Raw genomic sequence first — 27,625 nt, 5'->3', positions numbered from 1 at the left:
ATTTACAAATTGCATTTTATGTTTACTTGTGTTGTCCTTGACTATTGTTTAAATTGGTTTGATGTTCCGAAACACTTAGGTGTTATTAGGTGCAAAGGAACAGGAAATGAGGAAGGGGGCAAACACTTTTTCACACCACTGTATTAGCAAAGAAAATTAAGCAGATTGTATTGTAGGGAAGGAAGGTAGAGAGAAAATCTAGGCTGTCCTGGTGCCTTTGGCCATAAGGCCAGTGTGCCACTTCTGTGGAGAGCTGCTGTTTGCTGGTAGCCCTGTCCCTGCTGCTGTCTCCTCTGATCTCTTTCTCCCCGCCTCTAATCTTTTTTTTTTTCTCTGTCTCTTCTCATATTTGCCTCTTTGTCTCCGTTAGTCCCTGGCTGTTGGTGGGATTCTGCCTACCTCCCACTGTCTGATTCCCTTCCTCTTTCATGGTCAGTCATATCTTCTGTCAGTGACAGATGTGATGACCATGGTGGAGTGTGCCTTATCCTCCGCTCTAATTTCTTCTCTTCCCAATTCCACTGCACTCTCTCTCTCTTTCTGTCTCTCTTCTCCCCAACTCCAGTTATTAGTCAGCCAGGATGGCCCTCTACCTGTCAGTCAGTGGCGTAATGACAAGCCTTTCAGTGCAGCCCAAAAATTCATTCTGGTAGACAAAGCCCACGTCTGTGATGTTGATGATCATCTTGTCTGAGTCCTCACTGAAGTAGAAACGACACTGCTTCAGCCACTCAAAGTCGTTGGGGCTTTTGACATGAAGCCGGCACTGGAGGGAGAAAGGGTAAGTATATAGAGGAAGGACAAAGTGAAGATAATAGAGAAGAGGCATGGAGAGAGAAGGAAAGCAAGTTGAAGGATGGAGAGAGAAGATGGCAAGTGAGGAATAAGAAATCAACAGGCCCCATTTAAGAGGTGATGTGAAGTGAGAGATAAAAGCAGAAAGAAAATGGAAAGCAGGGGTGGAAGGGCAGTAAGCATTAGGTGACAGGAAGGTTACATTAAAAAGGTGGAAAGAAAGGAAGAAGAAGGTAAAAGGGGGATGAAAGAGGTGAGAGATTATGAGATGAAAATTAGGTGAAAGGAAGGTTAAGGAAAGGGGAGAACGATGGCAGGAAAATATTACGCCAAGGAGATGGGTAAAATTAGTATATGAAGTACAAAGAAATAGGGCAGCATAAGGAGGGTGATGAGTTGAGGGATAAAATACAAAGAGATAAAAGGCATATTGAGAGAAAAGTGGTTATGAGTCATAGGAGGAAAGTTGGGTGAAAAAGACAGCAAAAAGATGTTTGGAAACAATGGGCAGGACAAGGCCAAATTTGTGGGAGAGAGAGAGAGAGAAGACGGGAGGAGAATAAATTGATACAGGTAGGAGAGGATTAAAAAAACACATTCACATAAAGTTACTACACACGTGTTCAATTGAGCTTATAGACCAGCAAGGCAAGGCTTGTGCCTAGAGGGGAGACTTCCTTTCTCTAGGTCTACAAATCACTTGGCTGCCAATGAAGATGCTTTAAAGACTTTTGTCAGGTAGAATTGACTTTTTGCAGCGGACATCATTTGGTATTCTGACACCCCCAACCCTCGGGTAATCCGAATGTCAAATGCAGTTTAACAAAAGAATAGCTATCATGAGCGGGGGATTCTGAATAGATTAACTTGAACAGTAATGTTAAAGGGCTTGTTTAAATGCTCTAATGACTTTAGCATAGTGTGCCATCAAACTAAATCTTTAGTACTACTACATGATCAACAAAATACTCACCAGTTCATCAAATATGTCCCTCTGGTGGACATGGATGGTAATGAGGGTCTCGTACTTGGTCCTCTCCCCAGCCCCTAGGTCTCTTGTGGTCATGTCAATCAGTGTGTTGAGCAGATCCAGGAAGAGCTGGTTGGTTTTGGCCATGATGCGGCGATCATATCGAGCATTGGTCAGAGCCTCCTCAGAGTCCCTTGTCCATATCATCTGAATACCTAGCAAACCCACCTAGATCAAGGACAAAGACATTTTATTAAAGACTTATATTACTTCCAAGAATACAAAAGTAAAGCTGAAAACATCTCAGGAACCAGTACTAAGTACAAAAGATTGAAGTTCATCACAGATTTCTTATGCAGTAATGAATTTGCCAAATTCACAATTCTACTAGTTTATATAATGTCATGTATCCAATATGTTTTCTGCTCAGTACATATTCTTTGGCTGACAATCACAGAGAGTAATGGTATGGCCCATATTTTGAAATATGTGGATGAGTTCTTTGAATCCAGCTATGAACTACCTGGGCAGGAAAGGAGTTGAGGAAGTCGATGAGATGGAAGCCAGAGTCCTGGATGGTCAGGGCAGCCTGTCGGATTACCAGGTGCAAAGACCTCTGAGATTCCTTAAGCAGAGCATTGAGCCAAACCTCTACATTCCCCTCTGCTGTGACAGGACGATCAAGCTCCACAGTCTCCCCTTCCCGTGAAGATACAGCCAGAATACGGTCATATATCTGGGAAAGATTACATGTTATAATTGATTAGAATCATATATTTTTTATCCTATTTCACTTGTGAGGTAAGGAAAAGAATATGACAAAATTCTCCCTTCTACACTATTCTAAATTAGTTGATCAAATGTGTGGCCTGTATTATATTTGGTTCTGTTTATTGCAATAATTTTTTTTGCCCATACTTTTCAGCTGTGCAAAGAATGTCTTGTCAGAGGATTTAAACATTCAATTGTTTTAGACACTGACCTATTAGATGGACAGGTGTGTAAATAAACAATAAAGAGGCTGTCTAAGGGGCTGCATGAAAAAAGGTACCTTGTCATGGAATCGGACACATTTGATGTTGTCAAAGACGTTAAGAAGGTGAGCCTGTATGGTGTGGGAGTCAGAGGCTTGGCCCAGGATTTCCAGCAGTGCAGGGTCAGAGACAAAGAAGAAACGAGGAAACAGCAGACGCTTCTTCTCCAAATAGCTAAATGACAGCATGAAAAAAAATGTTACATGCAATAGTCTCAAAGTGCCTTGTGTTTGATAACACAAAAAAATAGACACATTTACAATGGTTGGCAGCAAAAAACTGAAAACAAGTAACAAAGTTCAGTGCTCTCTCTAGTATAGTATAGTATGTATAGTTTTAACGTGTGAGGGGATTAATATATTAGTCCTTTGCACCCACCCTGTAAGTGACTTCTGGCAGATCTCCAGCTGTTCAAGGAGGTGAGGAAGCAACTGTCCCATAGTCTCATCTCCAACACATGACTGTACTACATTGGGCATCTCGTGGGCTCGCATCATGATCTTCACCCATGACTTGTCAATGTTAGAGAAACGCTTTGCTTCCTAAAAAGGTTTAGTCAAATATGAATTTGATTATTAGGGGTTGTATTTTCTTTGCAAATATAACTTATTCACTGTGACTAAGTGAATAATTTATAATTTACCTTAGGCAGCTGTTTAGCAATGTCTCCACCCACAAACACTGCCTCCAGGTAGATCCAGAGGTTCTGGACGGTCATCCAGTTTTCTATAATATCAGTGGTGTTGGAAAGATTCTGAACCCACTTCTGAATTTGGGCTTTAAATGGGGTGTTGTACCTAAGAAATAAGGCACATGCATGTAAGCCTTAGATTATACCAATCACACACAGTGAAAGCTTGTTTAACATCAGCCAAATAAAAAGGGAGGAACAAGTGCAGTATTTTTAATTTAATGGCACTAATTAAAATCCTAATACCAATGATTATTTAAATCAACATGAACATACCTGTTGCTCATTAGAGACCCCAACATCATGAGACTGTCCTCCATGCTGGTAATGATCTCTGATGTGCTGTCTCCTCTCAGAAGCAGTTCTCCACGAGTTTTAAAGTTGGCAAACGTAAAAATCTTGTTGTCCCACTCAGCAATCACCTGCTTCAGCTTCTGCTCAATATCCCGCTCTTTCACCGCACTGATACAGATATCCTGTATAAAAACACCCCAAATGTATTTAAACAGTAGCAATATAAATGCTATTGGCAAAATAAATATAAATATATAAACAATTTTTCAGTATCCCAGCCAGGCTACTTGAGGATTTGATTTTTTGGATTAAACGTAGGTAATGTACACAAACAAATTCAAACAGCAAGGGAATTAAGGAATTATTTAATGGAATGTATGAAGATGATGCTAGAGCTTAAAAAAAAAGAAAAATTGGGTGCCACGATAAATGCCATATGCATTGTGAGAATGATATTAAGGCATATTGCAACTTTGATTACATTACATTACTTACATCAAATACAACTGAAAAGAACATTGAGGACTATGCCTAAAATATATTTCTTTTTGCATTAGTCACTATTTGCTATAAAAAATAAACCTTTTAACTGTAGCTCGGCCTGCATAGGTAGGCTACTATTTATTCTTACCTCAATCTCCTCTTTATACTTGAGCAGAGGAGCTTCCATAATGTTGCGTAGCTTGAATGTATCACTTTCCACCTCAAAGGCATGCCCAGTCACCTTAGCACAAACCAGATAGATTTGTTGGTCAAAGTATGGAAACAAGTTTCTATTCATTCTAAATGTCACAACAACAGCTCTTAGTAGTATTCACATTATAGTTATTACATAAGTTTAACAGTAGGTGTTGATGATGACTGGTAACCGCAGTGGTGTGTTGGTGGCCTTGTTTCACTGACCTCAGTAATTCTCTTCCAGTGACGAGTCATCATAGCCTTGTTAATCATGAGTTCAAGCAGGGGGCAGCACTCACTGAATTCATCAATTGTTTTCTTCAGGTCCATGAAAGCCTGCCACTCCTTTAGACCACGAGGCAGCTTGCGACACCTGGTAGTTAAAGTATGCAATCATCAACAAACTCATGGCTAATACTCTTTCAAACTAATGGAAGCTGTGTATGTGCGTCCTTTTAAGACACACATGCGCCAGCACAGTTTGACAGTGTACCCAGCCCAAAGTAACACTTCTAAAACTGATAGACAGCTTTTCTGCCAGAAGAAGGAGTTGTCCTGTCTTCTTCATCTGTCAGCACATACTTCCAATGTGACTGCTAACTGCTTACAACTTTTAACTTTTAACTTTAACTAGTTTCACACTGGAGAACACAAAAGTGAATAAATTAAAAACAATGTTTTTATCTGGACGAAATGCCTTTAACTTAGCACAGTAAATTAACACTTTTAGAGGTCAGAGTCCAAAGATATAATGGATGGAAATAGTGAAATAGAAATATATTTGTGCATCTATGCAGTACCTTATAAAAAAAAATTTAAAAATGTTTTAGATAATTCCAGGGAAATTACTTTGTATCAGGCCAAGAAAAAGCGGATGCTGGGGGAAAGGACAGACTAAAAGAAATATTTTAATTTAAATTTTTTTTTTGTTATGATGTTATTTTTCTTTATATGGTAGTTTTCAAATTTGGTGGTCACTTAGGTGGCCTCATTTCTACTGTATGTGCGAATGGGCTCCCTGGCTAGCCAGGAGCCTGCTGTTGTGGTCACACAGACACTCTTAATCAGAGTGGCGTACATTCCAGGGTTACTAAACCACGAAGCAGACCTGATGTCGCGGGGGTCCCTCTCACAACGAGCGGAAATGGAATCCCACTCTCGTTCTGATCCTGTGGAACATATTGGGAGGGCAAAATTGGATCTGTTTGCCTCATGCAAGAATGCATAGTGCACATTGTGGTTCTCTATGAAGGTGTAAAAATGGTCTTGTTTTTCTCCGTCCCCCTGACTCCTTGTCTCCTGGCTCACATTCCGGAACAGACCAGGGCTGCCATTCAAGTGGCAATAGAACACATGAGCGCACCATGGTTCCCGACTCTGGGGTGGGGCATCATGACAGCTGCCATATGGCACAGGGACTCAATGTCGCAGCTGGACTGTACGCTCTGCCACCCCACAGTGAAAAGCCAACGACTGTTGCCCTAGCTGAGGCACGAGAACAATTGCAGAAGTTGGGCTATTTAGGCAACAGATACACCCTGTGGTTAAATCGGGTAAGTTGATCTGTTATAGCGGAGCCCACTGTGTGAGCCAATATGCTGTTTGTGAATACACAGGTCTTAAATCACAGAATGACTAGCAAACATATTCAAAGAAAGTGTCGGACACCACCTTGTGTCTTCTGCCTCTCGAGGTAACCTACCCTCAGACACTGCTGGATAATGATTTGACTAAGTTTTTAAATTGTCTAGGCCTTTTTTGTTGTGCCACAAGGACTGTGGAGAGAGATGGGGTTTTGCGCATACCTTAGTGAGGGGGATTAGACAACAGAAACCTGTTGGCCGTTCTCTAGCACCTTAATGGGATTTAAAGGGGCGATATAATAATTATATAGGGTATTTCAGACTGTTCCTAAAGCTCTCCTAATAGGGTATTTAACAGGGGTTGGGCTGAATACGGCCCAGGTGCTATTCTATGGGCCCTAATGCTACCCTGTGAATAAGCCCCGGAAGAAACAAGCACTTTCCTACCAAATATGGTATGCTCATGACTATTTACATGAGCAGACAAGATAAACTTGGTTTTGCATTCTATCATCCCTTTAATCCCATTACGTTGGGCTCGGGGGTTCCCCTTTTGAGCCTCTGGTATATATCTCTCTCAGAAAGTTATTCCAGACAACAACCTCATAGCCTTGACGTCAGCTAGGAGAGTGAGAGATTTATGCGCGCTATCCGTCTCACTGTCCTGCTTTTTAAGAGGACAGATGCTTCGCTACTTTACAGCCAAATCCTTCATTCTTTTGCAATGCAGCATATCTTGGCCTGTTACCTCCACCTGTTGACCAGTCATTTGGTTGCTAGTGGGACACAATTGGTAGTGTTTTGCGTCACCAGTGTGTACACATATGCACAAGATAGCAAAACAGGGACCCACTAACAGAAAAAATGCTCCACACTTACTAGGGGTCTAAAACCGATTGGGAAACTTTAAATGTAGTATAAAGATTCATATATATATATTTTTTTTAAACTGTCTAACCTTGACTGAAAGTCCAGTAGCTCATTATTGATCTTTTCAATGTGGATGTCAGCCCAGAGGATATCATAGTAACCATTGACTGTTTCGATGACATTGTTGTAAAGGCCATACAACTTCTGCAACAGAGCCAGCTGCTTCCTTATCTCCAACAGCTGGGGATGCTGGGTAACAGGAAGTCCAAACAGCTCCTCTCCACCTGTATAAGTGATGTACTTCCTGAACAGGTTGTCAAATCGATTCTAAAAGAAAAAAAGGAATGGCAACAAAATTTCCCAAATAGGTACAGTACTTGAAATAAAAAGCATATACATTTACCTAATGTAGACGTCATGTTTTTCAGCCATTTTACATTTGCAGTAAAATCTATGTGATTTGCCATGTATACATTTTACACACAGTGAAAATAGTAAGCACAGTTATCATGCACAGCTCAAATGGTCAGTAACAAACCTGGAACATGATGAGCCTATCACTGGCATCCTGAGGAGCTAGCCCCACCACCATGGGGCCATCCTGAAGCAGAGAGGGAAAAGTAAGTCTATGGGTACATCCCACTTCTTCAAAAAAATTATATTAATCACAAAATTACCACCACCAATGCAGATGTGCTTTTTTTTATCTCTCTCTCTTTGTTTCCCTTACAATAAACTGTTTAATTACAGAATGCAGGTATTGTTAAATTAATGTGCAGATTTTTGTTATACTGTGTGCTGATCAGTTGAACCACAGTGTGTATGTGGACTTTGTAGTTCAGGCCCTATATGCATTAACCATTTCTACTGGCAACACTGTGTACATTTGTTATTTAATAATCCAGGTAAGAATTGAATACTGTGGTCTTATAAACTAAATTAATGGTGTTAGCCCAAATTTAATGTAAATAACATCCTTGATCCTTGATTTCCAGTAATTGGTGGTGAGGGCTGTCAGAGCCTTTGTCCGTACAGACATTTGCATTAGCATCTTTCATTTTTGGTGTCTTTTTTCTTTTACCTTGTCATAATCCTGGTAAAAGTGTTGACAGTCTTCCAGGAAGGTCTCCACATTGCTGACCAGTTCTCCTCTGAAGTTGGGCTGCAAGGCAACCAGCTCATTCTGTATCTCGGTGCTCCGGGACAGCAGCTTCTCCCATGTGTAACGCAGCGTATCCACCTTATCGGCCTCCTCTTTTGCCACTGACAGCTCATATTTATGAAGCATGGCATAAGACTCCTGTGAGGATGAAAAATATACCAAGGTTTTCACCTGATATTTACAAATATATAGATATAACTTTGTCAAATTAATCAAACATTGACATTAACATGCAAGAGTTTCCATTCCTGCACTTCCTCTGCACTGTCATTGAGCTTTTGACACAGAACTCAACCGAAATGCTTTCATAATTAGTATTTAAATGCTTTCTGTCCATGTATACAATTTGCTATTGAAAGCCATTCCCTTTATACACTCCTGAAACACTCAAACTCAAATGTACACTACTGAAAACATCTAGTCCTACTTCAACTGTGTGCATTTGCGTGTCTGGAAAGGTTGTCAGCAACTACTATGCTGAATGAAAGACCTCATGCTGTGTTTACCTCTATGGGACCAACTTGAAAATCAATAGATATTTGGTGCTCTCTGATCTCCTTGAGGGCTGCCATGGCGATGCGAATGTCATCCAGGTCTTTGATCTGCCTATTCAGTTTCTTTCCTGCTTCATCAACAAGCACAAAGATCTGCTCCATGTCTGAGCGATATTTCTTGTTACAGTACAGTCCGTAGTCCACCATCCAGTTCTTGGTTTCAGCAGTTAGGGACATCTTCAGGTCCGCTGGCACAAAGAAATACATGTGAGCATGCAGAGATCATTGATGAATTGGCTAAAGGTCAATTTTAAATTTCATGTTTGGATAGAGTTCTTTTCAGATGCCTTATCCAGCAAAATACTGCAACTTTATCTAACCTGTGAATAGAGCCAAAGCTCCCACGGTGATGTACTCTGGTTCAGAGATTATTTCGAGCTCCAGATCTCGATAGAAAAGAATTTGGCTCTCAAAATCTGATAGCAAGGGGCTGCCCTGGATGAATCTTTAAAGAAAATAGACATAGGAAAATAGCGTTGACATAAAGCCGTTTTCTTAGGGAGTTACTTGATGCATAGCAAATAAAACTGTAAGTTCAGTCAGATATGAATATCAGTCAAACATTTTTTTTCTCATACTTTTGCATGGTGTCTTCACGGTCCTTTCTCCAGATGTGATGGTAATGGCTAAAACGGTCCAGAGCAGTCATCACTTCCTGTACAATAATATAAAACAAGAGTTATGTAAGGAATTACAGTGATTTCCTTTGTCTATTTACACTGTTACTGTTGAAGCAGACAGTCTATAATACATATTAAAAATATATCAAATATGTTTAAAAAAACAACAGTATAGATTTGGATGTATGCATCTTTAATTAGTTTCTCCTTGTTCTGTACAGGTTAGGCCAATTATATACATACCTTTCTGGTGGAGCTGATGCAGGTGCTGAGAACAGACACTAGTTTGACTATCTCCTTGTTCTCAGACACACTCTTGTAGTAGTTTCTAGCTTGGAATGGGATAGCCTGGTATACAGATGCTGAAATTTCTGAGGTGCTGCCCTCTGAAAAAGTAAACATTTTGGAGGATAGTTGTTGTGAATGTACAGGGGGATTTACACAATCACTTTCAATTATATCAACTCCCAAAAGCAACTAAAATAGGATTTGTCTTGATTTATTACTAAACTCTTCCTGTAATTTAAATGAACACAAACTGCCCTATTTAATAAAAACAACGAATATAAAGTCAGAATTTTAATGATATTCATACTCGATACTTGATACTCAAATTCAATTTTAAAATGGTATTTTTTTTAATGTCTTCCTTCCGAAGCAACTAACATACCCATATCATTTCCACCAACCCGTCTCTATCTGATCCTAGTTAGTTGTGGCTTTGCGCTACTGAGCTGTAAAATAAGGAAATTTGATTATCAAGTGACTGGTGCAGTAGCTAATAATCAATGTTCTGGTCTGCATGTTGGAAACAACATGAATAAATCTCTCTGAAGTCAGTGTTGAGTTGTTGAACTGCTGAGGATAAGTAACATAAGTTCTCATGTCCTCTCATACCAGCCAGACTTCTGTATGTTGTTGCTCCATCCTCTGATTCACTCTCAGAACTGTCTCGTGTCAGAGCCGCCATCCGTCTTTCATTCATTTTTCTCTGCAAAGGGGAATCGGACATAAGGGAAGACTTCAGGGCTTGTGTGGTAGACAAGAGAGCAATGGGGTTCTTCAGATGTATAAATCCATTACTTTTCACAAATCATTGCTTGTTTGAAACCCACCTTGGAGATCCTCTCTTTGCTCCACTGGCTGACTCCTTTGCTGACACTGACCACACACTCTACAGCCCGGTTTAGAGCCTGCTGGACTTCCTCCAGAGCTGGAACCATGGTGATGTTAGGGATGGCGAGGGTCACATTGACTCGAAAGATTGCCTGCTGACCGCTGCTTTTGCCGCAACTTGGGGAGTCACTCTCAGCTACAAGGGGAGAGAAGAGAAGCTCTAATACAGTGTGGTAATGTCCAAAGATTGACATGTTATGACCCAGTGGACAGAACCAGCAACAATCAACCTCTCAAGTCAGAACTCATGGTACCTAATACTTGCTTCCAACAGGAGAAGGATAATTGTTTTATTAATTGATACTTTTGTGTCTTACCAAAAATCTTTTAATGTACATCTCTTGACAAATCATGATCATGGGCAATCTTAGACCCTTACTAGAGGGGTTAAAGCTATGCACCTGTGACCCAGTCAAGGAAAGGGTTAACAGAAACGTAGTATTGGCCAATCGTAGTTGGGTGAGCCAATCGTAGTTGGGTGAGCCAATCCCCCGCCTTTGGCTGAGTCTCTTTCTATCTAATATGCCAGTGGAAGAGCAAAAGAAGTCAAATTGGTCCTTATTACTGTAACTTATAAAGTTTCAGGTTTAGTCAAAAACGTTAGCTGACATTGTTGTTCAGTAGCTAGCTCAGAGATTATCAGATAATGAAATTATTGATTAGCTGGTTGTTGTTTTTTCACATAGCACTGTACCCGTGTCACATTCTCATTAGGGGCTGAGCCCCGCTAACGGTCTGATCCTAGAATCGCCCCTGGTCATGATTAAATAAAATACTAAAATGTAGCTTTTACATAAAAAATGTTTTTTAAATAATTTTATATTAAGATACAGCCAAGTACTGAAAGCAGCTAAATGGTAAAGACTCACCCAAGAAATTCATGAGCAAGGGGGCATGGATACGCTTGCGTAGCATCTCCAGGGTGTTGCGTGTCAATCTGAGCAAAGCATCCACGTGGCGGTGGTTGAAGTAGGAGAGCAGCTCCTGGGCTTCCTCCTCCATCACCTCCATTAAGTCTCTCTTCTTCTTCCTCCTCACCAAGGGAGACGAAGGGCCAACGCTGGCAGGGGGGAGCATGGTGTTTCTCGAGAAGAGACGGCCCTCTGAGCGGCCTTCATCTTCACCTAAGTGAAGAAGTGGCACATTTATGATGACCCCTTTACCTACAGCATTAACATATCAAATACAAACAGAAACTTAATATATATAACGGTAACTCTCTTTTACAAGTATTTGGGTTTCAGATTGCCTTGCATAATTAAAAAAAGAGGCAAGACATCAGTTAAAGTTGACTAATAAAGTTATAACAAATTGTTATTTAATGCATCTGTTTCTTCTAGTAAGTTCCATTCCACCCATAGACCGTTAAAATAATATAATAATTAATAAAATAATAATTATTTTAACGGTCTATGATTCCACCTTATCGAATCCCATTCTATTTTATCTCAAAAGGAAAATTTTAGAATACCTTCACTGTCAATGTGGTCTACGGTCTTGCTCTCAACACAGCTTTCTTCCGCTATCTTCTCCACCTCCTCTCTCTGGTTGTGGTCAAACTCCAGCAGCATGTTGATCAGTTCATTAGCAGCCTCCTCCACCAGGGAGCTCTTAGTGTTGAAACTCTGGGCTTGTCTTATGCACAGGTCCTATACAAATATGAATATATGTACATGTATATTTGTGCACTAAATATGTCTTAAACAGTAAGTTACAATGCACTGCAGCATGACATTAGCTTTGGGATTAAACCAGGGCAGCTTCAACAACAATAATACTCTTTGGAGTCTCGCAATCCAGATCATCAGCAAATTCACTACAATTTCATACATAGGAAATCCGACCCGTGAAAATGCACCACATGGAAATAATTAACAGCCCTTTATGCACTTTCTGCCCGATTAAAGCTCAAGGTACAGTACATATCTTCATTTGTTCTGGGAGTGTTCTCCTGTTGGTCAGTTATGGAACAATATTGCATCCAAAATGTCCACCTTGATTATTGTTACCTTGCCTGCTACTGTCCATATTTTGATTATGAATGACCTGTCTGCCTTTCAGTTTTCTAAATTTCTAAAATTGTGCTTTGTTTGTTGGGCTTACAGCTGCTAAGAGGATGATTGTAACCCGTTAGAAGCCACCTCATGACTTGTCTGTTCGTTCATGGGTCCTTTCTTTTTTGGATGTCACGTACATTGAACTTTTGACGGCTCGTGTAGGTAGAGCCCCGGGGAAGACTTTGGAGACTTGGCACAGCATTGCTGAGTCCTTGGAGGCAATGGTGTAGCCTTTTCTTTTGTTTGTGTGTGTGTTTGATCCCTAGCCTTGTGTCTGTCTGTGTGTCTGTCTGTTTCTGCATGGATTGTTTTGTCTCACTCCCTCCCGTTTTTTCCTCTCTGTGTTTTTTTGGCTATGGGACGCGTTCCTATGTCCCAGAGTGTTTTTTTGTACCTGTTCGTGAATGTTGTGTTTACATTATTATTATTTTTTGAATAAAAAAAATAAAAATTTGATCACAAAAAATAATACTGTTTGGATATATTTCTTTTTCTGGACACCAAGGGCACATTATTCACTGCATAAAAACAAGAAGAGTACATAATTTTTTTTAATTCACTCTAATTCAACTCTACATATAGAACTGTAATAAGTTATTGTGCAAAAAATCAAATAATGTCAGCTTAAATAACTGTCAGCGATTTTTACACAGTAATGGACTCCCATGGCATGAATCCGGATTTGCATGACTCCATATGTACTCTATATCATTGTATTATACAATAGACTGCTTTGTCAGCAGTCAGTCATTCACATTACTTTGTTTTGATAAACTTAGCAGCTATTTTATCACAACAATAAATCATAATTGATATTGAATGTGGCCTTTACTGCTAATGAGCCACTTTGTGCTCATCCACAAGCAGTGTCACAACAAATAAATAGAAATAGCCTTGATGGAGGACATATTAACTCATATATGTTGTACAAAATTGACCATTTGTGTAATTTATAATAATTGAATGAATGCTTTCTGAGAATAAAAACAAGAAAATACTTTAAAAGTACTTTAAAAACATTGGAAAGTGTATTAAAGGTCTTTTGTATGTATTTCAATTTTTATGTAATCATAAATATTTTCAAATTATAGCAAGTGGGTGGGGGCTGGGGGTGTTAACTTAGAAGGTGGGCTTAGTTAAACTACAGACTAATACTGTTGTTTTATTTGAATGATACTTTGTGCTTATTTACCCTGGTAGTCTGAACAAACTCCTCACAGGTGACTGGCTCATCCTCTGGCAAAACACACAGAGTGGATCCACTCATCTCTTGCAGTACTGCATCTATCCTAAACTCCACCAAGTCGTTTACCCTGTCCATCAACAGCTCCAGGTCAACTGGAGAGACAAGAGAAAGAGAGTAACACAGACCAACAGAAGAAGAGAGAAATATGTTGGCAAGCATTGGAAGAAGGTCAGAGAGTGGTGAAAGAAGAAGAAAATAAAAGGATAACGAGAAAATGTGGACCATAGAAACAGAAATTATATTGAATGTGAAGGTTACTTAAGAGAACATGCACACCAACAGTGATTCAAAAGGAATAAATAAAATCTTTTCACATGCTGCCAGTGGCGAGTTACAGGATGGCTTATGTATTACCATGTGGTTCATTGATCTTGCTAGATTTGTTGCTTACCCAAAGCCTTGTCGATGCGGTCGAGATACTTGTCTATGTTCAGAGATGTCCAGTTGATGGAGGTCAAACCTGGTTGTATAGCCTCATCCACCTGTCAAGTCAGATATGTATGATGATGCACTTCGTACAGTAGTGAATGTGTCTTATCTCATTTGTATGTTAAGATGTTTTGGGGGACAGTTTTAGGCCTTTATTAGACAAGACAGCTGAAGACATGAAAGGCAAGCGAGAGGGGGTAATGACATGTAGCAAAGGGCCGCAGGTAGGAGTTAAACCCAGGCCCTCTGCGTTGAGAAGTAAACCTCGATACGGGTGCCCAGAAAGTCAGTTGTGGCGCACGTAATAATCATGATGATTGAAATACCTTATGCATAAATAAAATTAACGTCACGTCGTAATTGTCATTGTGAGTCATTCATGAGATACTATTAAAACAGCTTTACTTTTGCATACTAGTTTTTTTCAGCGGTAGCATACTACCCCCAAAAGTGTCATGTTATTTTTGGGACGTGGATACTGTAACGGGATTCATTCGGTGGCTCGTAGTTAGGCGCGAGCTATGCTAGCAGTTGCTAAAACAAAACATCGGTCCCTTTTTTTCGTTTACTACTTACAAATGAATAATGCATTATCAAATGATTCCCTTACCCTTCCAAATGGTGTGTTTCTTTCCAGTAAAAAAAAATTACACATTACCCTATGTCTATCCATGAGTTTGGTTGATAATACAAAGGCAGTCTACAGCCTAGCTAAAAAGCTCACCTGTACCAAACCAATGGCTAAATTAGCTTGGTCTCGTTCGTGTTGTTGTTGTTGTTATCTTCTTATTACGCACGCTGTCATTAGGCCAATTGCAATTGTTTCCATATTGCCATACACACATAGAAAGTGTGGAGAATGAATTGTGTTTACCTGCTCGAGGTCCATACAGGCATTAATTAATCAACCAAACATAAATTGGGAACACCTGGATGGGAGAGGTTGGCTACACATACCTGTGCTCCAAACTGAGTTAAAATGTGGTAATAGCACATGACATGTAATACAGCTTCTGTAGCGGATTATTCTTTAAACTCACTATAAATGTGACTGTAGTTTTTAATGAGAGCCATTTAATGTTCTGTACTTAATACAATGATGTATTTATTAGACATTGAATATGCCTATACAGCCTACTTATTATAAAGAGAGCAAAAATAGGCTATGAGCCAAATTGATCAATATTTATATTTTATCATTAATTACAAATTAGATCTTGGGTAGTTACTTTAATTTATAAATAAGTTAATCATAGTTGTATGAATATAATAATATATTGTATTAACCACTATCCAATAAACAAACAGCATGCAGGATATGGGATATAGTTTTAAAATGCAACTTGGGTTATATCATAATCATATCTTACCTTAGCTACATGCGGCATGGCCAACTGTTCAAAAGCTCTCTGAATCTTGGTCCGCACTCTGGTGTTCTCACTCAACATTAACTGGAAGGGGAAAATATTGAACTGATTATATCAGTGGAGTATGCAGTAAGTAGGCTACAGTTGGAATGACCTACCTTTAGATAATGTATGTACCTTTATATCTGTATAACATAATTATGACAAAGAATACAGTTTTTCATACGTTTTCATAAATGCACATTTAACTTTGGCTGCTCATACTGCTTCATTAAATTGTATGTATTTGAAGATGTGTACAACTGTATTTACTATCCACCTGTAATTTATTGTAGTTCTTTTTCAGGGTGTCCTGTTTCTGCTGCAACAAAGCAGCAAATGGTGGGATCTCCAAATTCATTCTTGTCATGCAGTTTGCCTCCCTGATCTGGGCCAGAATTTCAGGGTCAAAGTTCACAAACAGCTCCCCCGTCTGTGGAGACCTGACGAGCAGAGAGGCCTGCAGGCCCACACGGGTATCCTCCATCTGGGCAGGAGGTATCAAGGTGGGTTGGGTTGTTTAGGGAGGGTTGTGAGAAAGGAGGGGTAAAAGAAAGAGAGATAATGAAAAAGAGAGAAGAAGACGAGAAAAAGAGTAAAAAGAAAAGGAAAATTGTTGAGAGACCAAAAGCATTGAGTGTGGGTAAGACAAGAGACAACACACATAGGATCATAGGACTACGAATATCCATAATTTATGTGCATCATCCCTTTACCTTTTGCATCCAGCTGTGATGGTATAGTATTTCATACTCCAACAGGACCCTTGCTAGCCTGTTAAAGTCCCTGATGATCCTCCTGGCCTCTGGTGTGGAAAGAACACCAGGATGCTACACAGGGATTGAATGGTACTGTATAACTTCAGAAGAAAAGTGCACTGACAATTCTACTTTAAATCAACAACAAACAACACTTAGACCCAGCCAAATGACATTGTATGAAAGCAGACATTTAACAGTACCTGTTGAAAGAGATCCATGGGACCCTGGATTCTGCTGGACAGCTGCCGAGCCCACAATATACGGCCTGCCACTAGGGGCAAGTTCCGGCCAATGGTGGGGTCTAATTTCTGCTTCATGTATATGCGAGAGACCATTTCAAGGTCCCGGCCATAGTTCTGCAGAATTTGCTGATACTTCTCATCAATGCCAAGGTCTGGGATGCCCAGTCTGTTTTTAGTGAGTCCAAAATAAATAAGACTAGAGTAGTATAAACTGTTATAGGGTATTCCAGCAAGTACATTGTCCTCTTCTTTTAAGTCAAAGTCTATTACATTCCTTCAGAAAAACCTTTATCATCTCATGACATTTTGACTTCATAGCAGCAGCAGCAGCAGATACACAGGTGTTAATAATAACACAACATTCGGACCATTTATTTTGATGTGCCAGTAAATCATATCAGTGAGCCAGGCAGCACAAAAAGGACCCTTAAACTGGAGAACTGTTGGAATGCAGTGATTATGATACTAGTTACACCTGTGTTTAATGAGATGAAATATCCACAGTGAGAAAGGTCCATTCAGAGTGCTACCGTTTTTTTTTCTTTCATGTCAGCCATTTGATTAGGTACTCGTTTAAAGCTGCGAAGCCATGCAAATGCAATTAACTAGTAATAATAAGCTGGTAGGGTAGAGAATTAGCAGTTTTCTGTGCTAAGCACCAGAATAAGAATTAATTGTTTAGATGAACATTCATTCGATAATAGCAAGTGCTAAAAAAATGGGTTACCTTTCAAATTTCTTCAGCACATTTAGAGCTCTCTCTGTATTTTGAATTTTTTCAAAGGTGCGGTCCATGAAACTCTTCAGCTGATTCTGGAATAACAAAGGTCAATAGCAAAATAATAGTTACAAAGGAGACAGTCGAGTGGGACATTTGTTTATACAATCCTGGGTCATGTGTAACAACATACTGTAAGTCACAAGATTTTTCACTTATTGCCTAATGAAACCTTTTCTCAGCATAGTGTGGGTATGTAGAGATGTACATTGCCCAATCTAACGTTAACCTGGGCAGGAGCCTAATCAGCCATAATAACTGAAATGTGAAGGTCCATTAATCGTACTGTACACTGTAGAGGAAACAAACTAATTATTTGTGTCTGTAATAATAAACTTACATGAAGCTCGGAGGTGTTTTTGCAGAATTCTTCATAGTCAACATCAAAGTCAGTTCTCCTTTGGTCTAGGAAACTGTAATGTTTCTTCTTCATGTTCAGCACAATAGCCTATCCCACACATGCACACACATTTGTATGAGTTATATATGTATACATTCATTCCTTAAATATTCTAATAAACTGGACAACATGCAAAACATTGACTACTAAATTGTTAAGAAAATAAATGAGCAACACATTTTGGTTCTCTGTTCATGTTCCATGCAAGTGATATGTACAGTGGATATGTAAAATGGCATGTCTATGAAGTTTACCACTGCATGCTGTCAACTATGAAAATGGGCCATGCATTAGCCTACTAAAAGTTGGCGACCGCATTAAGACATTACCTCCCATTTTCCCTGCATGTCTGCAGTCTATACATCCAAGGAAGCAGAAACAAACAGACAGCTCTAATCAATATACTTTCAAGGGAAAACAGATATACAATAATTAGACAGATTAGGTGTCTTGATGCAATTCAAGACATTCAAGTGTTATTATGTTATACTGTTTCCCACAACAAGAAACCAAGCAAAACCAGTAATGTGGCAAGGTTGAGCTAATGTACAGTCTGAAGCTCTTTATTAACAACAATCAAACTCACCATTGGACCCATACTATGGTCTGCTCATTAAAATGCTTCTTTGACATATTTCTGCTTTATCATATGCTTTACATTTCCAACATCAGTGAATGGGAGTCGAAACAAAGGTTCAACTGGCAAGATTTGATCAGTTAATGGAATGTGTCTTTGTGTTATTACAAATGTCTTGATAACAATCTGATATAACAATATACCCACTTGAAACCTGGTGGCCATGGTCTCCAATCCTTCTATCTTAGAGTCTTGCAGGGCAGAGTAGGTAGAAATGGTGTTGAACATTTCCAGGATCTTGTTGAGTCGTCGCTGGAACGTGTCAAACTTCCCAAAAATGTACATCTCACTGAAGTCAAACTGTCTCTCTGAGGGAGTAAGTTCCAGTTTTTCCTTGATTTTATGGAAATACCTCTGATACTCCTGGAACACACAGTTGGTCACTTTAATGTTCATCCATTCATCATATCAAAGTGGCAACCGTTGTTTATATATGTGTTATATATACACATATACCAGGTGTGTTTAACACGCACAAATCTTAAAATGGACAAAAGATTAAGAAAAAACTAGCAGAGATAAATGGTTAGCAATATAAATGCCATTTTGTACCAATAAGCATTACCTGGTTTAGGTGAATGGCAGCTTTGATTTTGTCAGCTACAACTTGCTGAGGCTGGTCCCATATTGAATGAGAGCCATTATTTGTGATGTAGGCCTTGCAGGCTGTGATCATCTGGTTTGTCACCTGGAGGTATAGATGGGTATAGTGAAATGAAGATATGCATTTGAATTATTTGTGGACACAAAAAACTTGAGGCTATACAGTACATGTAGCTGAAGTAGCTAAATATTAGTGCACATATTATCATGTGCAAGGATGTAAAAAAGTCAAACGAGCAAGACATGCAAAAGTGCTATAAATGGTCTATGAAATATTCTGACATTTATATTCTGTTCACATCTACTCTTTCAGAAATTGAGCCAGTAATTTGTGCTCTAGCAGCTAACAAAGTGACGCACGTTTGTCACAGAAGTAAAGTCTGGACTACAATAGAGCTGCTTGGAGCAGTTGGTGAACAGTGTTTTCTGTTGGAGTTCTTTTGGGTCGGACTTTGGGCTTTTTCATTTTTTAAACCTGTAACATAGATATATAACACAATAAATGAAAGGGGAAAAAGCCAAAAAGCATAATATGAACACTTTAATGTAGCAATGACCTTAGTAGGATTTGTTTTATTTATCCATAAAAACAAGAAAATGAAACAGATCCCGGGGATGAAATGAAGACATAATCCAGACTGTAGGCAGCCAGCTTTGCTGAATCCCATTGTTACCTCAACGGGATCTGCTTCATCAGTGTTGCATTGTGCTGCGTAGCAGCCACCCTTACCTTGACAAAAAGCGATGTGATCTTTTCTGATGTGTTGTAGTAGCGAGAAATACTGTGAATCATGCTGATGGCATTGATCAGACCTGGGATTGCATCCACCATCGATACCTGGGGTAAAACAAAATGTATAGCTTGTGAGTGTTTGCGCAACTTAATAACTTGCACACATGGACAGATGAACAGTATTTGTGTAACATGCCATTTCCACAAGGGGCATTTCAACATGTCATTTAAGGGCATTTCAACATGGATACAGTGAGAGATTCAAGTTTTTTTCTTACAGGATTACTGTTGTACAGAGGGTCACAAAACTTCTCCAGGCTGTAGAGGTACTTGACATTGTCTTTGGCCTCGTTGGCTGCATCAGTGATCCTGGTGTCCAGTTCCCGCCACCACTATACAAACAAACGTATGAAATAGTGTTTCTACATCTGGTATATATAGTCACTAAAACCTAGCAGTGAGTGACAGTAATGTCTGACCTTTATAAGTTTAGATTTGGCCATCAATAGCACACCCAGTACAGCCTTGACATCAGGGCTCTTAAGTTGGTCCAGAAGGTAGTTGAAGCGGGACATTCGTTTCTTCCAGTGGTCCAGCTCAGCCCGAGGGCCAAGGTCATCGGCCTCCTTTCTCAGCTGGTCACTCTCAGCTAGAACCTGGAGAACATGCAGTATGTACTGTATATCTACTTTCCCTAAATTCCACATATTCTATTTGGTCATTTTATTGTTGTAGGTTTGCATCCATCAGAAGCGGATATTGAATTATTGTTGATCATTAAGTCAACATAAAAATAAGATACATTTGAAAACACAACATTCTTGAATATCGCGTGCTTTCAAAATACTTAATTCAGCCATACTTCAAAATAAAGTATGATAAAAAATATATACTTTGCATTTCCATGCAAGATAGTTTGCTGCTTTTTGGGATGAACATGCATTTTCAGCAACCTGCCTATTGGACTGCAGATGGAAATTAGCATTAGCACATTTACGTGTACTGTTGTGCATGTTCATCAATGTGCATTGTCCTGAATTAATAAACTAAATAAATAAATACATTTGTTGCTCCAGGCACATGTAATATTTACCACATATATAGGGAAGTATTTGTTTTAGACATAGCCTTTTCTGCTGGATGTGATACAATGCACATTTAGACATTTCCAGCAAAACATAAGAGGAGTACAACATTACAGCAAGTTCAAAGATGAATAATCGATGTGATAAGTTTGAGGATGACAGCTTACCTGTTACCTAACCCATCTCACCTGTTCTATCTGTTTGATCCAGACTTTCATGCAAGCCTCTATCTTTTCTGTTGTCTCTGTGCTGTTGGCAGCTGCCATATAGTCTGATGGGCCTTTAAGCACCCGCAGGTCAAATGTGTCACACTCTTTTAGGGTAACCTGGAGGCGAGCAATGACATGGTTAATTTTTGCTGTGGTGTCTAGAATTTATTTTTTTGTGGATGTGCCTGTGTGTGCTCATTCAAATGTATTCATAAAGTGTATTTAAAAGAAGAGACTGTGTTCAAACAGCCTTTATTTGAAATAATTACGTATTGTTCTGTGTTTTTGCTAAGGAACATTTAGGTTCCCAAGTAGTGGCATGTCTGTGAAATCTGGTTAGTGCACACATTTTATAATAGCTGTTGATTGAAGTCAAAGGTGTTTCTTAATTGGGTATTGTATAGCTGTTCTGAATTCCACTCACACATTAACAATTAAATGTATCCTTGTTGTGTAACAGAGTCTGTTTCTTACCTTTTCTTGCAAGCTCTCCTGTGCTCCAGCCAAAACAGACACAAAGCTTTCCAACGCTGATATGAACTCCTGTTTGACAGCCTGGGCCTGGGGAGTGGCCAATTCCCCCCAGCCGTGGTTCATCTTACTCAGTGTGGGGATGAAGATCTCAGAGAGCAACTGCTCCACACTTTTTAACAGACCCACCTCTGTTGTGTCTAACATATTAAAATTGACATCCTAGAAAGAGACAAAAGTGCACAAATGTCCAAACATCATTGAAAGAAATGCAACATTTTGCTGAATAAAAACCTTTAAGGATACAGCCATAACCATGCTTCTGTCATAGCATTAGTGGGATACCTCCCAAAGGGGTACATACAAGGTTGTATCTATTACGTTCAATTTTTTTTTAATAAATACAGTAATATTTTTACACAGCTCTCTTGCATGGCCGATGCACTCACATAGTGGGGACTGGACAAGTAATTTCTCTCATTCTCTCACACACATATACACAAACATCAAAGTTGCCCTTCCTTCCCTTCTTGCTGCGGAAGTCTTGTAGCAAACATGCCCATTAATCAGTGGTGGTGATTAGCTTTTCTGCTGACAGAAGGTGATCAGTAAGAATCAATAGCCAGAACTGCCTGTTACATCAGAGGTCTATTGTCCCCCTATGGTCTTGCTAGCTCTGGAGGAAAAGACTCTGTCTTGGAAAACCATTTATCACAAGAATGGGCTCAAAGAGAAATTACTGCCAAGCAAAATCAAATGACAAATTCTTTTGTCATTAGAAACTTTCATCTTCTGTTACATGGAAAGAACCGATCCGTTTGTCATTAAAGTGAACCACAGATCAGAAGGCTCCCACAGTAAAAAAGAAAAATCTTAATTTCCATAATGGTACAAAGTGACTCACTCTGTGTATGTTCTCAGATGTGATTATCTTGGAAGTGTTGGCTCTGGTGAAGAAGACACACACTCCGGTCAGCGCCACATCCCTCCCGTCTGTCACAAACACTTTAGACATCTTGCTGCGACCAGGCTGCTGGGCAACAAGCTGCGAGGGTGCAGAGGCTGCATAAACATGGAAACAACAACAGGGATCATCACAATAGCTTGATTTCCTACCATAATCCTGATATTAAGGAATTTGCATTTACATTTAAATATGATGGTGGAGACCCGCAAACAATACTGCTGTGATTGCTGTTGCCCACATGGATTGATAGGGATTAACAGGGACAGCACCTCAACTTGATGTGTTGCCAACAATTATAAACCAAGATATAGTCCGCATACAGTAGTTCATTCATTTTTTTACATTGTGTGATTTTCACATTACCTGCTTCAAATGTCTCAGTGTTCTGATAGAAGAACATGAGGTGTGGAAGACCCTCAGCCACAAAGAATTGCTCCATGCGGTCAATCTGAGAAAGACAGGCGCGGGGGGAGAATTTTAGCAAACCTGACACAACACTCCCAAACTGAGACACATGCTGCTGTTTGAGCACTTACTGTAGACACACACAAAATAAGAAATCATATTGTCTTGAAAATGCTGCCACATCTACTTCTTTTTGGTTTTAGGGATATTGTGGTATTCTACATGCAAAACAATGTCTGTGTAAATATACAGGATACCTGATTGCCCTCCAGTGTGGCATCTTCCACATCCGATTTCTCCAGTCCCAGGCATGAAGCCACAATGCTGAGGATGTAGTCATGTCTTCCATCCAGCTGAGCACGCTTAGCTTCACGTTCCTCTTTCAACTTTTGCTAAACAAAAGACACAGCCAATTTAAATTTACATTTTAAAACAGTTAATCCTGAGTATTTTGTGTATAGCTCCACTCAACAAACAGTCAGTATTTCTTCAATATTTCCCAATGATCCTCACTATGTTCATCCTTCAACCTATGAGAAGTGCTTCCATTTCTCTCCTTAGCACCCACTCAAAGTCTGTAAAATGCTGGTTTCTTTGAATGAAAGGACAAACAGACAGTTTACAACAGGCCATGGTTTGTATTTAGGGTGGTGGGACAGTAACACCAACCACAATGAGTTGCCAGGTTACGCTGCTCAGTAACACAGGAACAAGGTCAGCTAATAAATTACATGAAACCTGGTGCTACGTGGTGTGCCAGCTGCAGGGTGCATTTAAATTCTCTCATTTACCCTACCTTCTGTTTATCTAGATTATAAACAAGGGGTGATAGGAACAGTTCTTTCTGGCTTAAAATACTTTTTGCATTGACGTCACCATGGTCAGATTATCTATTAAAAGGTCCTCTTCTACAACAAAGCAGGAAACATCCTACTGAGACTGGCAGTTCCAAAAATAGAACATTCTATATAGAGTGGGTTAAACTTTAACATTGAGAATGATATTACCTGTTCAAGTTTCTCTTTCATCATGTTCTTCCTACTTCCCCTTCTCTTCCTTTTATGTTTACATGCATATTCACATATATACAGTAGATTTACAGTATATATATTTATATGAGATAATAGATTTGACAGCTTTTGAGGGATATATCCGATATAACCCTGAATAAAGCCTTAAAAGGAACATGTAGTGGAAAGATGGAAGATGGAAAGGGTGATAAACATGAAGTAACAGAGTAAGAAAGAGCTGAATAGGTGGTCAGAAACAGATACAAGGGGTGAATAAAAAAAACAAAAGTGTTATTTTATGCAGGCTATAATAACGTGGACAACCCGGTAAAATATGTATAAAAAAAGAAATATAGGAAATAGGCTACCAGTTACAACTGAAACAAAAGGGTTATTTCCCCATTGAGAATAGTTGCCCAGGCTCACCATCCTGTCCACTATTATTAATTGACTTAGTCCCAATTAGTAGTATTGTATGAAAATTATTATATAAAATTTATGCTAAGATAAAATATAGGGATATAATGTTGCTGCTGCAAGGAATTGAGAAGCAAGAAGGTATTTTCTCCTTTTATTTCTTAAAGACTGGTCCAGTGCACCCTATGCTAAAGGAGATACGAATAAAAAGCATTGAAGCAGCTTTCGTTATTCAGAGAATAACAAATTATTCAGAGAATTCGACCAGCTCTCATCATGGCTGCCACTTAGATACTTCTGGGTCATTTCACTCAGTTAGAAACCGTCCTAAGCAGAAGGCTATTGAACCACAGCAATGGACTTGGATATAAAGAGAGATGGGACAATTCTACTACAAGTCAGAGTGGTTTAGAGTCAAGGTATTGATTCTTCTTAGTGAGAGCTTGGGGATTTGGTCATGTCAAGCTAGAGTGAGGTGGAAGTGGAACATACCAACAGCCTCACAAGCTGTGTGTGTCAACAAGGTTAGATAGAGAAGCAACACATTGGCCTGTTAGCAGCTGTCTTAAAAGAGACCAGACAATAATCACATTGACATTTGAGTTTGTATAGTGAAACAAGGCAAATGCAATTAGTGCGTAACTGCAACGTACCTGAATCCCTCACGTAATAAGTCTGCAGAATGATTAACTTTCTCAAAAATGATGGTAATATTTGCCAAGAATAAACAAAACTCTCTCAGGAATAATGGCTGAAAGAACACAGGTCACTTCAGTATGGAAGGGTTGAAATGTACTTTTACTGCAAACAGTTCATTCAATTCATACATGAATTTATTTTACTTATACTTGATGTAAACAGACTTTGTACTGGTATCAGTCTCTGTTTACTCCTGTAAAGCATACGTTAAACATAAGAACAGAAGAGATCTTTTGTAACCAACCATGTGGAACACAAGGCTCACACATGTTAAGACCTATGCAACACTAACTGCATCATTTTCATTTCTAGGCTGGTGATCTCAATATCAAGATTGGTGATCTTTATATTTGACTCCACAAAGGAGAAATATCCTGAAAAGAATCTGTCTTGGGAAACCATTTGTCACACAAATGGGCTCGAAGAGAAATCACTGCTAAGCAAAATCAAATGTTCTTTTGTCATTAGAAAATGTCATCTTCTGTTACATTGAAAGAATCTGTCCTTTTGGATTTATCATTAAAGTGAACTACAAAACAAAAGGCCCCCACAGTAAAAAAAAAAATCTTCCATTTCCAAAATGGTACAAAGTGACTCACTCTGTATATGTTCTCAGATGTTATTATCTTGGAAGTGTTGTTTCTGGTAAAGAAGTGACACACTGTGGAACACAAGGCTCACACACATTAAGACCAATGCAACACTAACTGCATCATTTTCATTTCTAGGCTGGTGATCTCATTTCAAGTTCAGTGATATTTACATTTGACTCCCCAGAGGAGAAATATCCTGTAATCCCGAGCAGCTGTATTTCAATTCCACTCCTGAAAAATTACACTTCCAAAAGTATTTTTACATTTTAGAATTTTTTTTAAATATCACCCATTCTTTCAAGGAAGTTCAAGTTAACCACTAAAAACAATGAATCACACAAACCGTGTTAAAGTCAATAAACACACACAAACAGTCACATCACAAGTTGACCAGAAAAAAAGCAAGCCATCAGTTGCTGGGCGACCATCCGTTTCACACCTTGTCTCTGCCTTTATTCCAAATTGTGTGAAAAGCAAAGTCAGTCTTCAGGCCAGAAGCTAACAATGCAGACGTAGTGTGGTGCCAAATATTCAAACTAGCAGGAGTCTCTGCTGAATGCAATACACATAAAATACACTATCCAACAATTACAAGCTCCAATAATGACAGACAGGCACACACACATACACACATACACACATACACACACACGCACACACACGCACACAACCACATTTAGTTATTCCCATAACTCCGAAACAGAAGCTAGTACTGACTGTCCCATGTAATAACATCTACATCCTTAATAGCTTCCAGAAGCAAACAAAGCCCCATCCTGAGATAAGCTACAGCAAGACTCACAATCCCTCTAATAAACAAACTGGCTTTTGGAATTAAAAAGAAAACCGCTGTGCAGGACAGTTTAGCAGAATTATAGTCTGATAATTCATATAATTAAAAAAAGCAAATCAGCATTTAGCATCCTGACAAACCTTGAATGAACAAGGGAAATAATTTAGTCAATTTTTATCCAAATTTTATTCTGAGGAACAGAAATAACACACATTGTTGAGGTCTACACAGTTGTTGAAGATATGAAGTTTCACAGCTAGTTTTGTCCTTTTGACTGTGCTAAATGAATGATACCCGTGCTTGGTACAACACGTGAGAATTGTGGATTGATAAATTAAAATGGTAGAGAACCCTTAAATGACACCACGACAAAAACAGCAGCAGTGCTACACGATTTATCTTACCTGAATGAGCTTGGAAACTGTTTTTTTCCAGAGCTGCTTTCTAAATACCTGCGTCATGACAGCCCCTCGCCTTTCCGACTCAAACCCTTCTATACTCTATATATAGATATATTCTCCATAACCTGCTAACCTCACTTTCTCATCTACTCAGAGTAGCTGTGGACTCTCCCCCTCAATGTGAGTGGCCCTATCAAGTTCTCCTGCTGAGCTGAAGCTACTGCTATATGTTTAATGGCCATTCCTATAAATAGTGTATGAGTTTTCACAGCCAGCTGTGGTCCGGATAGAACAGTTTAAACAAACTGACAGACATGAGCAGTTTGTCAACTATTACAAACTTGCTTGTAAAATGCAGGAATGCGAAACACATGAACACACACAGACACACAATGACCCCCACACCTCAGGTGTCACTGCCAGTAGCAAGCAGGAAGAAAATTGTCTATTACTATAATGCAACAGTGCAAGTGGAAAACTATTACAATGTAGTTACATGTTCATTGAAGATTAGCAGCTATAGACTAAATCATGCAAATACTGTATAACAAAAAAATAAGGGATATCACACATATTGCTATTTACCTTATCTACAAAACCAATTAACAGAAGAACGTTCTAACCTAAAGGCTACAGCAACAAACAAAACAAGTCTGTTTACTCAATTATATTGAATTCAACCAAATGTTTCCCTTTTTGAAACAATAGCATTAAAAAATTATTTCATGACAAACTTGACTCAGTCTACAATATTTGTTTTGGAATGATTGAGAAACTTGGTCCTCACTCTAATAAGTGCATTTTTAAACCTTTAGATGTGCATTAGCTGCCATCACACAGCTTTTCTGTCTAATTT

General features: G+C 39.1%; 1 protein-coding gene across 2 annotated transcripts in view; it reads right to left on the bottom strand.

Moving 5' to 3' along the window:
- Positions 1 to 27,625, bottom strand: part of dnah5 (dynein, axonemal, heavy chain 5) — a 113,551-nt gene that overhangs the window by 80,956 nt on the left and 4,970 nt on the right. The window contains exons 2-40 of one of the 2 annotated variants that reach the window (XM_034874454.1): positions 23,114 to 23,248; positions 22,815 to 22,899; positions 22,389 to 22,546; positions 21,488 to 21,706; positions 20,993 to 21,130; positions 20,199 to 20,375; positions 19,998 to 20,111; positions 19,717 to 19,824; positions 18,949 to 19,071; positions 18,531 to 18,746; positions 18,076 to 18,102; positions 17,687 to 17,794; positions 17,296 to 17,381; positions 16,527 to 16,734; positions 16,282 to 16,395; positions 15,846 to 16,052; positions 15,530 to 15,610; positions 14,122 to 14,212; positions 13,677 to 13,822; positions 11,899 to 12,076; positions 11,297 to 11,551; positions 10,367 to 10,563; positions 10,149 to 10,242; positions 9,495 to 9,637; positions 9,210 to 9,286; positions 8,952 to 9,076; positions 8,584 to 8,819; positions 7,997 to 8,215; positions 7,454 to 7,516; positions 7,004 to 7,242; positions 4,688 to 4,835; positions 4,416 to 4,508; positions 3,767 to 3,966; positions 3,443 to 3,596; positions 3,178 to 3,341; positions 2,817 to 2,973; positions 2,289 to 2,501; positions 1,769 to 1,993; positions 594 to 766 (exon numbers count right to left, since the gene is read on the bottom strand). In XM_034874454.1, the coding sequence (XP_034730345.1) occupies positions 594 to 766; positions 1,769 to 1,993; positions 2,289 to 2,501; positions 2,817 to 2,973; positions 3,178 to 3,341; positions 3,443 to 3,596; positions 3,767 to 3,966; positions 4,416 to 4,508; positions 4,688 to 4,835; positions 7,004 to 7,242; positions 7,454 to 7,516; positions 7,997 to 8,215; positions 8,584 to 8,819; positions 8,952 to 9,076; positions 9,210 to 9,286; positions 9,495 to 9,637; positions 10,149 to 10,242; positions 10,367 to 10,563; positions 11,297 to 11,551; positions 11,899 to 12,076; positions 13,677 to 13,822; positions 14,122 to 14,212; positions 15,530 to 15,610; positions 15,846 to 16,052; positions 16,282 to 16,395; positions 16,527 to 16,734; positions 17,296 to 17,381; positions 17,687 to 17,794; positions 18,076 to 18,102; positions 18,531 to 18,746; positions 18,949 to 19,071; positions 19,717 to 19,824; positions 19,998 to 20,111; positions 20,199 to 20,375; positions 20,993 to 21,130; positions 21,488 to 21,706; positions 22,389 to 22,546; positions 22,815 to 22,899; positions 23,114 to 23,248 (5,894 nt within the window). The remainder of the gene's footprint in view (positions 1 to 593; positions 767 to 1,768; positions 1,994 to 2,288; positions 2,502 to 2,816; positions 2,974 to 3,177; positions 3,342 to 3,442; positions 3,597 to 3,766; positions 3,967 to 4,415; positions 4,509 to 4,687; positions 4,836 to 7,003; positions 7,243 to 7,453; positions 7,517 to 7,996; positions 8,216 to 8,583; positions 8,820 to 8,951; positions 9,077 to 9,209; positions 9,287 to 9,494; positions 9,638 to 10,148; positions 10,243 to 10,366; positions 10,564 to 11,296; positions 11,552 to 11,898; positions 12,077 to 13,676; positions 13,823 to 14,121; positions 14,213 to 15,529; positions 15,611 to 15,845; positions 16,053 to 16,281; positions 16,396 to 16,526; positions 16,735 to 17,295; positions 17,382 to 17,686; positions 17,795 to 18,075; positions 18,103 to 18,530; positions 18,747 to 18,948; positions 19,072 to 19,716; positions 19,825 to 19,997; positions 20,112 to 20,198; positions 20,376 to 20,992; positions 21,131 to 21,487; positions 21,707 to 22,388; positions 22,547 to 22,814; positions 22,900 to 23,113; positions 23,249 to 27,625) is intronic. The other variant, XM_034874455.1, reaches the window with a different exon arrangement.

Source organism: Etheostoma cragini, chromosome 6 (assembly GCF_013103735.1).
Source record: "Etheostoma cragini isolate CJK2018 chromosome 6, CSU_Ecrag_1.0, whole genome shotgun sequence".
NCBI lineage: Eukaryota > Metazoa > Chordata > Actinopteri > Perciformes > Percidae > Etheostoma > Etheostoma cragini.
This window is presented reverse-complemented; position numbering and strand designations above follow the sequence as displayed.